Raw genomic sequence first — 16786 nt, forward strand, 5'->3', positions numbered from 1 at the left:
TCTCCAGGGCGTATAGACCCTACCCACCGACGTCACAAAACCACGTGCTCGCTGTATGGTTCCGCCCACTTGTCCGTCATTTTGTCTCTGTATTAGCATTGGTTTCAATTGATCGAGGAATTTAAAATGCATTTCATGGAAGGCCCGGTGCTTTCTGATGCCGTAAACTCACTGGATGTGTTGCATAAAAGGCGTTATGTGGAAAAGCTTCGTTCTATACAGTCGCCAGATCCATATTTGATGCCCAAATCGATGTTTTTCGACCCACTGTCTTCGCCCTGTCTGCCTGACATCTGCTACGCTGATATTTACAATTATCTTGTCCACACAAAATCAGCCTATTCTCACGAAAATTTGAAAAACTTCAAGAGCTTGGAGGCTTATAAATACTTCGTTGCTGGTTGGGTGAAACAGGTCCTCGTCCACGAAAATTCGGCAGGAATCTATCTTGTGCTTGGAAAGGTGAGTTACGAAATTTTCAATTCAAAATCTTTTGTTATTGCTAACATCCACTGTCAAGTCTAATGTATTTCATGTCGTTTGTCAATGGAGTTAAGGCTTTTAATGTTTATATGGTTTAGCGATAGCACTCTCACTACATACATACGTGTATGTTGTCGGCGATTAGCCTAGCAATGATCTTAATTGTGGTTATTTGTCAGCCCAAAACCCTCTAAGTATATCTTAAATGCATTTTACCGGATATAAAATGACTACTACATAGTCTGTGGTGATTTTTTGGTGCCCAGTTTTCACGTCGAATTGCAGCCGTCCATTTTGCTCTCCTCTTTGGATCCCTCGGAATATGGTAAAACTTCAAGTCTCTCCTTCCATCTTCTCTGTTAGTGCAACCAACAAGCCACACACGCCTTCACCATTTTGATTATTAATGTTAAGGAGCAGAAAAACACGCCGTAAATAGGAGGAATGTACGTAGCGGTAACAGGTTAACACTATGTTTTGATGGACAATTGGGCGGTACCATTCAGGAGAGCGGAGTTGTGACGTCACGTGGGTAGGGTCTATAGCAAGAGAGGACATCCATTGTGACGTGGATGAAAATTTGTTGCCCAACAGGGAGGAATGTCAAGACGTGTAAAAAGAATAGGGGGGAAAAATCCCGACATGTATCACTCAAAGTTTAGTTGTGCCGATTGTCGTATGATTACATTTCTAATTTTGCTTTTGTTTTTTGTTTTTTTGTGATACTCAGTGCTATCTTTTGCTTTCTGTATGGCAGTAACATTATTTGTCAAGCAATTATAAAAACAGTGTGTAAACTGAATCGTGTCCAGTCTCTTGCAATCAATCTCCCACACACACAGGTGTAACTTGCGATTTTCATCCAAACTTAACATACACCATCTTCAGCATCAGATTCTTCCATCAGAGTAACTGTTCAATTGAGAGCATGACTAAGTAATTTGACTGCCATGTCTGTACACAATGAAACAAGGACTCGTCATTCTGGCAGCACTGACATGTTCATTGACACAAAATTTTATTTTGAGTGATAGACTATTATTTATTTATCAGTATTTTGCACGAAAAAACTGGCTTTTGCAGGTAATCCATGTTGTTTTGCTACTTGTGCAGCACATTGTGAGGATTGAACTAGTGCTGCAACGATTAATCGATTAACTCGAGTATTCGATTAGGAAAAAAAGATTCGAATTAAATTTGGTGCCTCGAGTATTCGTTTAATTAAAGTGGGGTTGTAATGGTTTATTTTGAAAATGTTTGTATTGAGTTTTATTGATTTGCGTGGCTACACTGCCCTCTTGTCTGCCTCATTTCACATGGCTGAATCCAGCTGGTCCATGTTAAGACCAACATAAGTTAAGTCTTTGTTTGAGCTTATGTTTTGTAATGCATTCGTAATTTAGTTTACAGCTATATTTAGCCATTTTCTGTGGGAATATGTGTCCGAACCATTTGTTAAGAGGAAAAAAAAAAAGTTAAGTGTTTTATAGCATTTAAGCTAGCAGACTTTTGCTGTGTAAATTAGCCAATTTTTCTTTTGTTGTACATAAATTCTTATTTTATTTTCTTATAATGTTTGAGGCTCAGCTCGGGTAATTTTTCATGTTCCTTATCCGATCACTCGATTATTCGAATAACTAGTTCATCAATTAATCGACTACTAAAATAATCGATAGCTGCAGCCATAGATTGAACAGGTAGTTTTGATAATTTCAATCAAATCTGAGAAACGTTCCAAAGTACCGTGTTGGCCCGAATATAAGACGGCCCTGTTTATAAGACGACCCCCTCTTTTTCAAGACTCAAGTTTGAAAAAAGACTTATTGAACACCAAATTAATTTTTATACAGAAAATAATTAGAGTACATCAGAAACAAATTATTATAACAATATATTTGAGAGAAAAAGCATGTTATTTTGCCTCATTCAAATCTTAATATCTGAACATTTTAAATATGTAAACTAAAGTGCAATCACATTCGTAAATGAATGGCTTCTAGTTTTTGAAATTTAAATAAACCAATCTATTGTGATAAAACAACAAAATTGCAATAATTGCATTAACCATCAAAGTGAAGTCTAACTGTAACTATTCTTGAAACAAATCTGAGGAAAGGAAAAATATTGCAATAAAATAGTGCAAACTGGTTAAACTTCAGAGTAGCTGACATCTGTCATGACAGAACATCGCTTCAATTATATCTGGCGCCATCTAGCGTCGTGAATGGGGAGAGTAGCTGAGATCTGTCATGACAGAACATCGCTTCAATGATATCTGGCGCCATCTAGCGTTGTGAAGGGTATAACGTCTAGACCGCGAATATAAGACGACCCCCTCATTTTCAGGCTTATTTCAATGCAAAAAACACCGTCTTATATCCGGGCCAATACAGTAATTGAGAAAAACTAATCCCATTTTTCTTTCTTTTAACTATTTCTTTTCAACAGTATTTGAATTTATAATATCTAATAATGTAGTGCATCATTCATTCAATTAGGAGAAGTGAGTTCAATCATAATTAGAGCTGTCCCGACTAGTCGACGTTGTCGACGTCATCGATGACGTAAATGCGTCAACGGGCAAAACATACCGTCGACGGGGTATTGACGGGTTAAAAAAAAATTTACATGCCGATAAAGTTTAGAATGGCGGGCGCTCGCGATGCAAGCGGTTGTTACTAACACCCCCAAGGGGGCCGCTGTTATTTCAATGTGACCGGCATTGTCAGATTGAGCAAAGAGGAAGAAAGTGGGCGAGTGAGAGAGAGTGAGCAAAAGAGAGGGAGTGAGATTGTTGAGTTCGGAAAGTGCGCGACTACACGTGTAGCGCGGAGTTCAGTGGCTGCAGCCCCTGCGTTTTTGTTTTGGACATTAAAAGTATCTATAAAGAGCCATCCGACGCCTCTCGGTGTTTTTATGCACGCCGTCGCCTTCCTGAGGAGGACATGGGCCGAACCGACGACAACGAGCCAAGTGAATCGCCGGTTCACTCCTCACTATGGCGAGGAGTTGAAAACACCGCCAATTACCAAAAAGGGCAGAATTGGTGACACGTGAAAGTGGTATAAAGCCAAAAATGCGGACCAGAATAGCCAGAGCCTGGAATTATATCAAGGAAAATATGGAGGGTGCCACCATGTGTACTCTTTGCTAAGTTGAGCTCCCATACCACGGTAGCACGTCGGCTATGAACACTTGAAGCGCCGTCACCCAAGTATAATTTTAGAAGACAACAAGAAACAACAAGCTAGCGGATTGTAAGTCCATACAACTTTCCAACGATGGGTTTTAAAATGGAAGTTACCTTTATGTGCGTCGTATCAACGTGCATTTTTATTTAATAAAATAATTAATGTATATATATAATTGTATAATTTTTTTAAAATTATTATTAAATTTATTAGGATCATGGAAGCTCCCACTTAGGGAAAATATATACATACATCCTGTATATACATAATATAATGAAAATATATATGGAAACAGCACTGGCCTGCTTACTGTAATCCATGACTGCACTAATGGTAGTCACTTTATATTATAAAGTATCATTGTGTATATACAGTGCCTTGCAAAAGTATTCGGCCCCCTTGAATCGTGCAACCTTTCGCCACATTTCAGGCTTCAAACATAAAGATATGAAATTTAATTTTTTTTGTCAAGAATCAACAACAAGTGGGACACAATCGTGAAGTGGAACAACATTTATTGGATAATTTAAACTTTTTTTAACAAATAAAAAACTGAAAAGTGGGGCGTGCAATATTATTCGGCCCCTTTACTTTCAGTGCAGCAAACTCACTCCAGAAGTTCAGTGAGGATCTCTGAATGATCCAATGTTGTCCTAAATGACCGATGATAATAAATAGAATCCACCTGTGTGTAATAAAGTCTCCGTATAAATGCACCTGCTCTGTGATAGTCTCAGGGTTCTGTTTAAAGTGCAGAGAGCATTATGAAAACCAAGGAACACACCAGGCAGGTCCGAGATACTGTTGTGGAGAAGTTTAAAGCCGGATTTGGATACAAAAAGATTTCCCAAGCTTTAAACATCTCAAGGAGCATTGTGCAAGCCATCATATTGAAATGGAAGGAGCATCAGACAACTGCAAATCTACCAAGACCCGGCCGTCCTTCCAAACTTTCTTCTCAAACAAGGAGAAAACTGATCAGAGATGCAGCCAAGAGGCCCATGATCACTCTGGATGAACTGCAGAGATCTACAGCTGAGGTGGGAGAGTCTGTCCATAGGACAACAATCAGTCGTACACTGCACAAATCTGGCCTTTATGGAAGAGTGGCAAGAAGAAAGCCATTTCTCAAAGATATCCATAAAAAGTCTTGTTTAAAGTTTGCCACAAGCCACCTGGGAGACACACCAAACATGTGGAAGAAGGTGCTCTGGTCAGATGAAACCAAAATTGAACTTTTTGGCCACAATGCAAAACGATATGTTTGGCGTAAAAGCAACACAGTTCATCACCCTGAACACACCATCCCCACTGTCAAACATGGTGGTGGCAGCATCATGGTTTGGGCCTGGTTTTCTTCAGCAGGGACAGGGAAGATGGTTACAATTGACGGGAAGATGGATGCAGCCAAATACAGGAACATTCTGGAAGAAAACCTGTTGGTATCTGCACAAGACCTGAGACTGGGACGGAGATTTATCGTCCAACAGGACAATGATCCAAAACATCAAGCCAAATCTACAATGGAATGGTTAAAAAATAAACGTATCCAGGTGTTAGAATGGCCAAGTCAAAGTCCAGACCTGAATCCAATCGAGAATCTGTGGAAAGAGCTGAAGACTGCTGTTCACAAACACTCTCCATCCAACCTCACTGAGCTCGAGCTGTTTTGCAAGGAAGAATGGGCAAGAATGTCAGTCTCTCGATGTGCAAAACTGATAGAAAATACCCCAAGCGACTTGCAGCTGTAATTGGAGCAAAGGTGGCGCTACAAAGTATTAACGCAAGGGGGACGAATAATATTGCACGCCCCACTTTTCAGTTTTTTATTTGTTAAAAAAGTTTAAATTATCCAATAAATTTTGTTCCACTTCACGATTGTGTCCCACTTGTTGTTGATTCTTGACAAAAAAATTAAATTTTATATCTTTATGTTTGAAGCCTGAAATGTGGCGAAAGGTTGCAAGGTTCAAGGGGGCCGAATACTTTTGCAAGGCACTGTACATATAGTAGTATACTTTAAAATTAATACTGTATATTTAATGTTTGTTACTGTGAGTGTGCCTCTCATTCAAAATAGTTGTAGTAATATTTCAGTGTGCCCTCTACTTTATCTATTTTCAGGTTAAAACAAACAAAATTTGAACAGTTTTTTCCCCTCCCCCAAAAATGCAGAATGCACACCAGAAAAAGCATCTGAACTCACACAAAGTATTCTGAAAATGGTTGTCCGGGACATTTCAATTCATTTTAACATTTAGAACAATATAGACAATGACATACCACAAAAAGAGTGAGAATTGTTTTGACTCCTGTTAAAGAGGTGAAGTCTCAGTGTTTCCGTTTATTTTTTGCACTTGTTAATGCCAGCATCATTTGACCTCATTGTTTGTGATTTATTATTGATTTATTATTATTATTATTATTTATTATATTGATTTATGTTAGTTGTTTATACATTAATAAAGAATGTAGGTGTTCCAAAATGTTTTTGTGAATTAATAAGCTTCAACAAAAATTTCATTATTAAAGTAGTTAAAACAAAATAAATAAATAAATAAATATTAGATTAGTCGACTAATCGTAAAAATAGTCGGCTGACTAATCGGGAGGAAATTAGTCGTTTGGGACAGCCCTAATCATAATGAGCCTCAGATATGCCATCCAAATAAACAATAAGATCTTGCTGTATCTCCGAGTAGGGCACCGGTGCTTAGTGAAATTAAAATCGCTTTGTTAAACATCCTGTACAACTCAGCATGGTCTAATAGCTGTGCAGCGAAGGCAACCTGAATTGGACATATTTGTACAGCTTAATTAAATCTTAATTAAACTATTACTTGCACCTTGTTAATTAAAATTAACATACCTTGATGGTTTCTTACTACGTTAAAACGTTTTTTGCTTAAACACTTGGTGCTGTTCAATAAATGCATTATATGGGATGATGCAAGTTTTGACGTTAGCTGCATTACATCTTACTCAGAATAAAAACAAACAAATGAGGTGAAACATTATTTGAGAGTTAATCTATTTTCACAATTTAATCACTCTTTTCTCTTATTTCCTTTTCATAGTGCCTGAAAAACCCAAACTAATGGTGAGTGCAACTGACACAGGCACCGCTCTGCTTCAGTGGTACCCACCCCAAAATCCTCCCACACCACTCCTGGGTTACCGTCTCACCTTTGGCCGAGTTGACGTCCTTCCCTTCACGGTGGTGGAGTTTCCCGCCAAAGACAACCGATACACAGCTGTGGACATCCAAAAGGGAGCCAACTATGTGTTCAGACTATCTGCCCGTAACAAAATGGGCTATGGACAGGAGGCCGTTAAAGAAGTGGCCACAGCTGAAGGCACCCCAACTGGATACCCAGAAAATATTATCTCAGAGGACATGTCTGCTAATTCCCTACGCTTGACGTGGAAATCAGTGCCGCTCGTTGAGCAAAACGGAAAAATTGTCAAGTATTCAGTGCTTTACAAAGATATAAACAGTCGGGGTAATTCTTCAGAAGTTGTGGTGCCCACCCCAGGGTCAAGTGTTTTGTTGGAGGGTCTGAGTGCCGATACTGTGTATGATGTCAGGGTGTGCGCGTTCACGGTCGTCGGGCCTGGGCCGTACAGTCCAGGTGTCCAGTTTAGGACGCAGCGGCTAGACCAAGGTAGGACTCACGTTCACTGCCTAACAACTCATCCTCCTCATGCAGGACACCACACATGCTTTCTAACTAAACACATCCTAGTTTTCAACATAAACACAATCACACAGACATCTAGGTACATCCTAAGTGTCCTTTTTCATTGTCTTGTCGCTGTACTCTTAGACAAAAGATCCTTTTCCCAAAGCAAGGTAAGATGTTTGAGTCTGTCCAGTCACTCTGACTGAATGCTGACCCAAGCAAATATCGTAGATGCCTTGTACTAGAGATTAATATACAGGTATGCCCTTTAACAGGGGTTCAGCAAACAAGAGTTCACCACCAAATTGATCTCATTTTGTTTGTTTTCGTCTCATTTTTTCACCTTAGTTTTTGCCACCAACTTCAGAGTGAAGGCAGCCATGAAGAATTCTGTTCTGTTGTCTTGGGAGGTCCGAGACAAGAATCCTACCCAACCATTTACTGTAAGCGCATTGTTTTCTTACATCAGTTTCATAAATCAACTCAATAGCAGCTATTAGTCAATAAATTGTTTTTGTTTTTTTTTTTGTTTTTTTTTTTTTGTTTTTTTTTAACCACATCAAAAGGTGAGCGTTGTGTGAAAAGGTAGACAACTTTATCTGATATGGTAAATACATGTAAATGTGTTAGATAAGGCTCTCCAAGTTCAATCTACGTTGCTGCAAAAGGCATAATCTATAATTAGCTCTTGGTGGAACCCACCAGGTCTTAAAAAGACTTTCAAGTTTTAAATTTACAGTGATACCTCGACATACGATCGCTTCGACACACTATCTTTTCGACATCCGACGTAAAATTTGACTCGCCATTTGTTTCCACATCCGACATCTGTTTTTCCGCAAGACGGCTGATTTTCTTGTGAGAGAAATCAACATAGGTTCCAAGAATGTTAGTCCAGGTGGTAAAATAAGGAAAAATGTGAAGCTTACCATTGAAATGAAGATGGAAATTATACAAAAATACAACCTTGTTTGCGCGTCCGTGAACTGGCTCGACAGTACGGCCGTAGAATGTGTACGATCTCCACTGTCCTCCTCCGACCTCCGTTCGCCATTCTTTATACGTAGGTTAACGTGACAATTTTTATTATTGTAACATTGCCAAAGAAATGGCAGGCTTCATCAAGTTTTTAATCGTTTCAGAACTTGTGCAAGACAACACGCCTACTGTACGCGGCAACTGACGGCCAACAAAAGAACATGAAAAGTGAAAGTGAAATCTCTAATGCACTCTCTCTCACTCTGTCGTCAGCCACACGGTGCGTTCAGGTACACCACGCAAAACACATCCGCCACATTAGAACCCAATTTGTAACTTTATTACAGTGTTACTATTACTATTATTATAATATGATTCCGAATTTTTATTTGTAATTTATTTGTTTTGATCTGTGTAATTGCTATTTGCAATAGTACCAGCAATATTTATTAAGGATTTAGTGTACGTTTTCTGGCTCTGGAACCAAGTAGTAGAATTATAATGTATTCTTACTGGAAAATCCTGCTCGACATACAACCATTTCGACTTACAAACATGATCCTGGAACGAATTAACTTCGTATGTAGAGGTACCACTTTACCAATCTTGAAAAATGTATGAAAAGGCATTAATCCAGGGGTTCCCAAACTATTCCACATCGGGCCACTGTGGGTGCTGGATTTCTTTCCAACAAAACAGGACGACACATGTGTACCATTCTGGTGATTTACAAGTGTAATCAGTTGATTGTAGTCAGGTGCTGCTTGTTTGGTTAAACGGTCTGTGCTCGATCGGTAGGAACAAAAACCAGGACCCACAGGGGTCCTTGAGGACCGGTTTGGGAACCACTGCATTAATCTAACAGGTTTTAAATTTCTTAAATTTCAAGTTGCACATCACTGAGAAATTTTCAGGTGATTTTTTGCGAGGTTGGCTTTGAAATTTGCTGCGAATTTGGCATTAATTTTTTTGTAAGTGGTCTCAAAAGGATCTTTATACGTCTTCAATTTCAATTGATGAAATCTATTGGACTGGGGTTGGCTGGCCACTTTCACGACCCTCGTGAGGATAAGCGGATTGGAAGATTAGTGAGTAAATGAATGAATGAAACCTGTTGGAACTCTAGGATTTGGACTTGTGTATAGATTTAGTTTGACTGCAACAATTTCAGATAAAATAGATTTTAAGTATTTTAACTCATTGTATTCACAGAGTATGTGTTGTGGTAGTTAGTTAAAAAAGAAAAAATGATGAAAACGTATCATGAAAACATCTTTTAAGGGCAATAGCCATTCAATCAATGAATCTTTCGATCACTACCAACCATCGGAGTCCCAATGGATTTGTCATGGTTTTGGAAGTTCCGATAAAAGAATAGATCCACCTTTGCTACTACAAAAAAGTCATATTTTAGCATGTTGGCCTGCTGTTCCCTTTTTAAATCACACACCTACTCCGTATTCAGATCCTGTATGGAAAGGGCCAGTCTGTGGAGGTGGATGGGAAGCAGACTCAGAAGCTGATCACTGGTTTGCAGCCAGACACCTTGTACTCTTTCTTGCTTACCAACCGAGCCAACAGTGCCGGGGGCCTGCAGCACCGCGTCACCGCCACTACTGCTCCAGACATCCTGAAAAGCAAGCCCATCGTGCTGGGAAAGACCAATGCTGATGGCATGGTGACTGTGCAACTTCCATCTGTGCAGACGGCAGCTAAAGTCAAGTAAGGATAGCGCATTTTTCAGATAAGAATGTGATTTAATACAACAGAGATACGCCAATTAAGTTCTAATAAAAATGACGTCTCTATTGGCCCTTTGAGCTAATTCCACCGACCTCCTTAGCATCCCGTCTTGCATTTATTAGCCAAACAGGAGGGATTTCTCTCTTGGAGTTGACGGCTTTGCAATTCTTGGAACTCCCATAGCAGACAGGGCAAAAGCACAAAGCTCGTTATCTCTTTCAAACCCAGAATAAATACGGAGAACCCGTGCACTCTGTAGGATTCCACTGTAAATCTCTGCATGAGTCATTCCAGTGCAACACCCACAGTGATTGTAGCCTCCCTTCATCATGTCATTTTTTTTTGCTCTCATTACACTCGTTCCATTTTGATAAAAGATGTAGACACAACCTGAAATCAGCTTCATGTTTCGTTTTATCACTAGAATACATCATCGGCAATTCCACTCTTTCAGAGCATAGCAGTTTAGCTTGCTGCTGCAATTTCAACATTTCGCCACATTTGATGTAATACCAGTTAAGTTATTAAGTGCGAGCAGTGGAGTGAGTCCTGCACCAGGGACACATTTATCATTTTAGAGTGAGTGCCCTCATAGTTTGGCGGAAGCTATTGGTCCTCGAGCTGATAAAAAATTCACTTTTACTTTTGCCGTCCAATGTGGCGCCATTATTCAGACACTTTATTAGGCACACCCGCATGTGAAAACCATTACAATGGCTCTATTGTACTTTTTCTAAGAGAATAAATTTCCATTTTGATTCACATTGTGAGACTAATATCAATTTAAAGGACCCTCAGACTTAAAGACTTGTAGGCTCTAATACGCCACAGTTCTCTTTTCCTAAAATATTTTATTAGAAACACATATATTATTGCAATTGATTTAAAATCTATAATATTTAGTACATGTTTTGACTAGGGTTGGGAATCTCTGGCATGAAGCCGATTCGATATGTATCTAGATACACACGTTACGATTCGATTATAAAACGATACATTTTTAAGGGCGAGCGATTCGATACAGTTTAAGAACGATACGGTTCGATACAGAGTGAAAACGATACGATAGTAAACATTTGTTGTGTGTGTTCGTACAGTATTTTAAACATAATAAAGACCACATTTCTAATAGCAAAATTAAACAACAAAATTTCATACCAATCTATGTTTTATTTTTTTATGGAAAAAAATAAGGCTTACTAAATGACTGTCATTTTGATGGATGGGATTGATAATAAAATAAAACTCCAGTGACAGACAACAATAAAGTGCAGTAATTCAATTACTGTATTTCCTGGTGTTTTGAACACGAGGTAAGTAATTTAAGTGCAAACTTTCAATGTAAACATCTTACAAACAAAAAATATTAATTAAATGCAGCAGCTCTAGAAAAAAAAGTATTAAACCTGCTAGTGTTATCATCATAAATAATAAATTATGCTTTACCACTGGTATAATTGGGGGAATAAAAACATGGCATTTTAGACAGACAGGTCAATAATCATTACTTTAACCTTATACACAGCAAAGTCATTCACTTATGCCTGTGCTTCCACATTTTTTATTCCTCATCACTGTCCATATTTTTTTTGAAGGGCAGATTTTTCTTGAGGAACATCAACTGATCCACATGTTCATGTTTAAGTAGACTGCGTTTCGTGTAGTGATGCACGATAATACATTTTTCAACCGATACCGATAACCGATAATTTCCTCCTCATTCCAACCGATAACCGATAATGTCAAGCCGATAATTCTATTAAAAGATTTATGTAAAATTTGTATATACAAAAGAAAATATTACTGTGCAAAAATATAATTTACTGCTCTTTTTTTCAACATAGAATATGAACAAGTCGTCAATTCCAACATCTAAATAATGATAGATTGTCTGACATTGTGTAATGGTAAACTTTTGGCAACAATTACTTAGAGTAAATACCTAAGTTGCATAAAAATGCCTTTAAAAGTAAGCCATTCCTAACAGATATAACATTAATACACTGCAAAATATACCTCCTTAAAACTAGTCAGTTTTAAGTGTAAATCTATTGGAAATAAGGGAAATTATCTGCCAGCGCTTCAAGTGTATTTCGCTCAGATTTCATGGAAGAAAAATAGCTAGCTGAAAATAATCTTAACAGCCTTATTTTAAGCAATACATTATTATACTTCATCCTAAAAAAAAACTTGGAAGAAGAAAAGATTTTGAATAATATTTGTGGCTACAGAATATTATTGTTATTTCATTACAACAGGAATGTGCATATTTAAATTGGTAAGTGTTAATAAGTGCCAATAAGTTTTGATTATCTACTGTGACTGTAATTGAGCAGACAAATAAGTTAAATTAATTTGAAAAGTGATTGCTAATGTTATATGCTTTGTTGCACACTGTGAAAATGATTAACTCAAAAGAGCGAGATGTCACGTACCCATCCTGCAGCGCTTTGTTTACATTTGCGGCACTCACGACATTTGGTTTACAGCAGCTAAACTGATACACGGCAGTACTATTTGGATGGAGTTGGAGCTCGCATCTCCGTGCGTGTTGTTTTGTGCCTGAGTTTTGTTAAGCCGAAAATAAAGGCAGCGTTACAAAGTCATCTGACCGCTCGTCATTTTACATACTGAATGCATTATTGACTGGCTGACTTCGTTTTCTCCATGTTTAAATTATCATGTAACCACTGTGCCGTCATGATAAGCTTGCTTACTGGACATCACTTTTCCAAATGTACGTGGTGAAAATGTGATTGGCATGTTTTTCATGAAGAATGGTGGTCGTATAAACTGCATTATTTTTTTATCCAGGGCTTTGGCTCTCGGGTCATTTCGGTTAAAAAAAAAAAAAAATCGTGTCTCGTCTCGGCGGCGGCTACGTTCGTACCGGATATTCCGCTCGCACCGGCCGGTTCGCCGTGGCGTATTCGGGGCCTGGCTCTGCTCGCACGCCGTGAGGGAACGCTCGAGAAACCGGGGTGTTCGCCGGAGGACCAGAGGCCGGGGAAACGGGCTCTGCCCGCCCCGCCAACGGCGAGGCGGCCTGCCGGACCGGCCAGAGCAGCGGGCTCCGTCGGAAGACGGCTACTTGCCGACTATCGGTCTCCAGTCGTGCCGGTGTTTAGCCTTAGACGCGAGTTTACCACCCGCCTTGGGCTGCTTTCCCAAACAACCCGACTCTGTATCGTCACAAGCCCCGTAGTTTAACTTACCGCGAGCAGCAGCCTCGTATTCGTTCCAAAAAATTTTTGTGATGCAGTTTTAAATGGAAGCTGGGTTAGTGGTTTTGAATGAGGACGCTTTCTTTCGGCCTCGTGGAACTTCTAAGGTACGTTCCGCAGATGGCGAGAGTGTCGTTTTTTTAGTAACAGCCGCCATAGTATTCAACTATTTCTTGTCGTGTAACTCTGCCTCCTCGACCCCTCCTCCCTCAATGGCTTCAGAGAGGGGAGGGGTTGAGGAGGCGGCGTGCTGAATTCTTCGGTTGTGTACATTTGGAGGCTAAATCAAGTATATAATTATCGGATTGCATTATCGGTTGAATTTTTTTATTATTATCGGCCGATAATTATCGGCGACCGATATTATCGTGTATCTTTAGTTTCGTGGAAACAATATGCCGCCCTTACCTGGCGTCGGTGCTCAAACTGTCCATTGTTTTAGCATGATGCTTCGTTGCCACTACTAGTTTCGTTTTGGGCTGTGAAGAAAACGCTACGGAGCGTGTGTTACAGTGGTTTTGTTAGCTCTGGCGTTGTTATGACATGCCCGTGACGATCGGGTAATGACGGCAACTACTAGCGGTTCTGCCGAAATGCATTATGGGAAGTTGAGGCAACCATGACTGTGAGTGGTGCTCTAAGTGCGCTGTGTGGTGTATAACACAAGCGCAGCATGCGAAGTAAAAGCTTAATTATTACCACATTGAGCAATGCATTGTACTAGGCACTAGTAGCCGGTTGTTGTGCTCGCGATAGCCGAATCTTACCTCTCCTATCAGTTCTTTGAATATTTAATGGCTAAGTACTGTCGAATGGTAACTTTACTATCGATACAGTCGTATCTCTCACCTGTAAAACCGGATGTCCGGTCACATCGGTTTATCGTACTTAAGCTTGGTTTTGGCCTTCGGAGGGCGCCATGTTTTACGCGCAAAATGCACGCTGGGATTGATGACACGGTTGGGCTGGACTGGGAGAATAGTTGAGCTAGCTAGCAAGCGAAGCTAGTATGACGACTGGCATGATTTTGTTACATTCTGTTGCTGGTCAGATTGTTTTGCTACAGAGATGTGGGATGAGTTCCCAACATCATACCTGCATCCACTTCCAGCTCATCAGCAGTGTCTTTAAACCGATCGTAGGCGGCTTGTATTGACTTGCTACCAGTTGACAGTTTGTATATCCCTTTGTTGTCAGTGGCATCTTTGCCTTGTGTTTTTTCGTTTGTCTGTCTCTGACCGCTGTTTTCCCTAGGTTTTTTTTTTGGTTTTTTGTTTTTTTTTTTAAATTGATCCCGACCTACTGTCATAGAACATTTTTGTGTCTCCCTTTTCGCGTGTTTTTTTTTTTGTGTGTGTGTTCAATAAACCCTTTAACGCAATCCCTATGTTCTTGTCGTCTACTTACTTATAGATTTAAAATCCATAATATTTAGTACATGTTTTAACCTACGGAGGGCGCCATTTTTTACACTATGTTCTTGTTATCTACTTGCTGTCTGAAGTAAGCCGCGTTTTAAATTCCGTGGTTAAGCCAGCCGCACTTTCTTTTCAGTTGCGTTTCCCTTTTAGGTTTTACCGCACAGACAGACAGCGCATGTGGGCTGCGATTGCTTTATAAGGAAAATCAAGACTCTAACGTCACACGGAAGTATAGTCCTGTGGTCTACGCGCTTGTCTGTCGCACGGGAAACGCGGGTTGGAATCCTGCTGGAGACTTTCATTTAATTGCCTTTACTGCTCGTTTTGTGAAATATCGACAGTGCTGTCCTGCTCATCACTTTTCCGCTCGGCTTCAAATTGGAAGGGCAGAACTGACGACATGTTTTATTTAGCTATGTACTATGGAAGTACGGCAGTGCTGCCCAGTGACGTCTCCGCATTGTGTCCTCAACCACAAGGGCGACCTACTGGTTAAACAAATTTTTCAAATTTTATAAAAACGTAAACATTAAGAGGGGCTTGAATATCAAATTATTATACCTCATACTAAAATGTATCTTTTAAGAACTACAAGTCTTTCTGTCCGTGGTTCCCTTTAACAGAAATTGGTCGGGCTTACACTGCATCTAGTTCAAGGTCGCCTGGTTTAATCTCAACAGATCTTTTGTTTCAGGGGTTATTACCTGGTGGTGGTGCCACTGAAGAAACAGCGAGGAGGGAAGTTTCTGAATCCATGGGAGGACCCAGACCAGATGAACTTAGATGAGGTAGTCATTCTATTAGTGTTACTGCCAAACGACAAGTCGGTTGAGAATGAAAAAAAGGTCATCTGTTGACTTTCAAGGGTCTTTTTTTGCTTTGCTTCAAGGCTTCTACCTTTTCATTTTGAAGGCCATCTGACTCAATGGCACTTCTTCTGAAGGAGTCACACTTATTCCAGCAGTCAATGTGCTTCATACTTTCCAAGAACCTCGAGTCACAGGGTTGAGCTTATTTACAGTGGATACAAAAAGTAAATACAAGCACCAAAAGTGTTTGTCACTTACAAAGAAATTGACCTACAGTACAATTAGATGTCAGTTTCAGTTCAAAGCCATTAGATGTCTGCCAGAAAATATTTTCGTGAAGAGTAATATCACATTAGAGTGTGGGGATGAGCCCTAAAATAATGAAAAATGGCTTTCTTTACCTGCAGTTGTGCAACCAGTACATTATTTCTCTTCAATGATTTTCTAATTTGCTATGACATTAAACTGGGATAGAAGAAAATGCTGTTTGTTCGATAAAATACACATCTCAAAAGGTTTTGGCTGTAATGCTCAGCGGGAATTCCTTTCATGTCCAGTGTCTGATGATGATATCCGTATTTACCTTGCTAATATTCTCTGAAGAGACCATTGATACTTTGATGGTGGTTTGAAAGAGTTTATATTTAGCAATATTAGTTTACAGCAGCAGGATCTTGGCCCAAAGCCATGTTTATTTCCTGACGATTCAATTATGGGCCAAAATTGCGTTCTTAACACAGATCTTGCTTTTCCTACTAAAAAAATTTTTTTTTCCTATGCATACTTATACATTGTGTACAAAAACATGGTGATTCAATAATTTTAATTAATTTTCTGCAGGATTTTGTTTCTGTTTACTCCTGCAGCGTCTCACAGTGTTCTGAACTTGGCAATAATGAATCTTTAATTCATTTACATTCACTGTCTTTCAAGACTTGAGAGGAAAATAATTGTCATTTTAAATAATAAACACTTTTCCGAGACTAATATCTTAGGCCTCAGTGAATTTCTGATCCTAATAAGGTGAAACGCTATTAACAAAAATGTTTGGTTGGATGAACTACACAACTTTCATCAAGCCAAGGCAAGGGTGTAGGGTTGCATAGGGACGGTAGGGACAAAACACTACGAACGTTTCAGGATGCTTAAATTGTACCCACCAACTTTTAAGCAATTTTATTTGTATTTTATAATGACTTCAGTTATATAGGTCATTTAGATTGTCTTTCCATATGTTGTATGGATGCAATTGAC

The 16786-nt window shown here is 39.4% G+C and overlaps 1 protein-coding gene across 27 annotated transcripts in view; it reads left to right on the forward strand.

The window, feature by feature from the left end:
- The window catches only part of LOC130920019 (receptor-type tyrosine-protein phosphatase delta-like), a 401349-nt gene that overhangs the window by 327564 nt on the left and 56999 nt on the right, over positions 1-16786 (forward strand). For 18 of the 27 annotated variants that reach the window (XM_057842767.1, XM_057842771.1, XM_057842776.1 and 15 more), the window contains 4 exons: positions 6752-7339; positions 7706-7800; positions 9801-10057; positions 15418-15511. In XM_057842767.1, coding sequence (XP_057698750.1) covers positions 6752-7339; positions 7706-7800; positions 9801-10057; positions 15418-15511 — 1034 coding nt within the window. The remainder of the gene's footprint in view (positions 1-6751; positions 7340-7705; positions 7801-9800; positions 10058-15417; positions 15512-16786) is intronic. The other 9 variants (XM_057842783.1, XM_057842786.1, XM_057842784.1 and 6 more) reach the window with 1 other exon arrangement.

The sequence above is a fragment of the Corythoichthys intestinalis genome, chromosome 8, assembly GCF_030265065.1.
Source record: "Corythoichthys intestinalis isolate RoL2023-P3 chromosome 8, ASM3026506v1, whole genome shotgun sequence".
NCBI lineage: Eukaryota > Metazoa > Chordata > Actinopteri > Syngnathiformes > Syngnathidae > Corythoichthys > Corythoichthys intestinalis.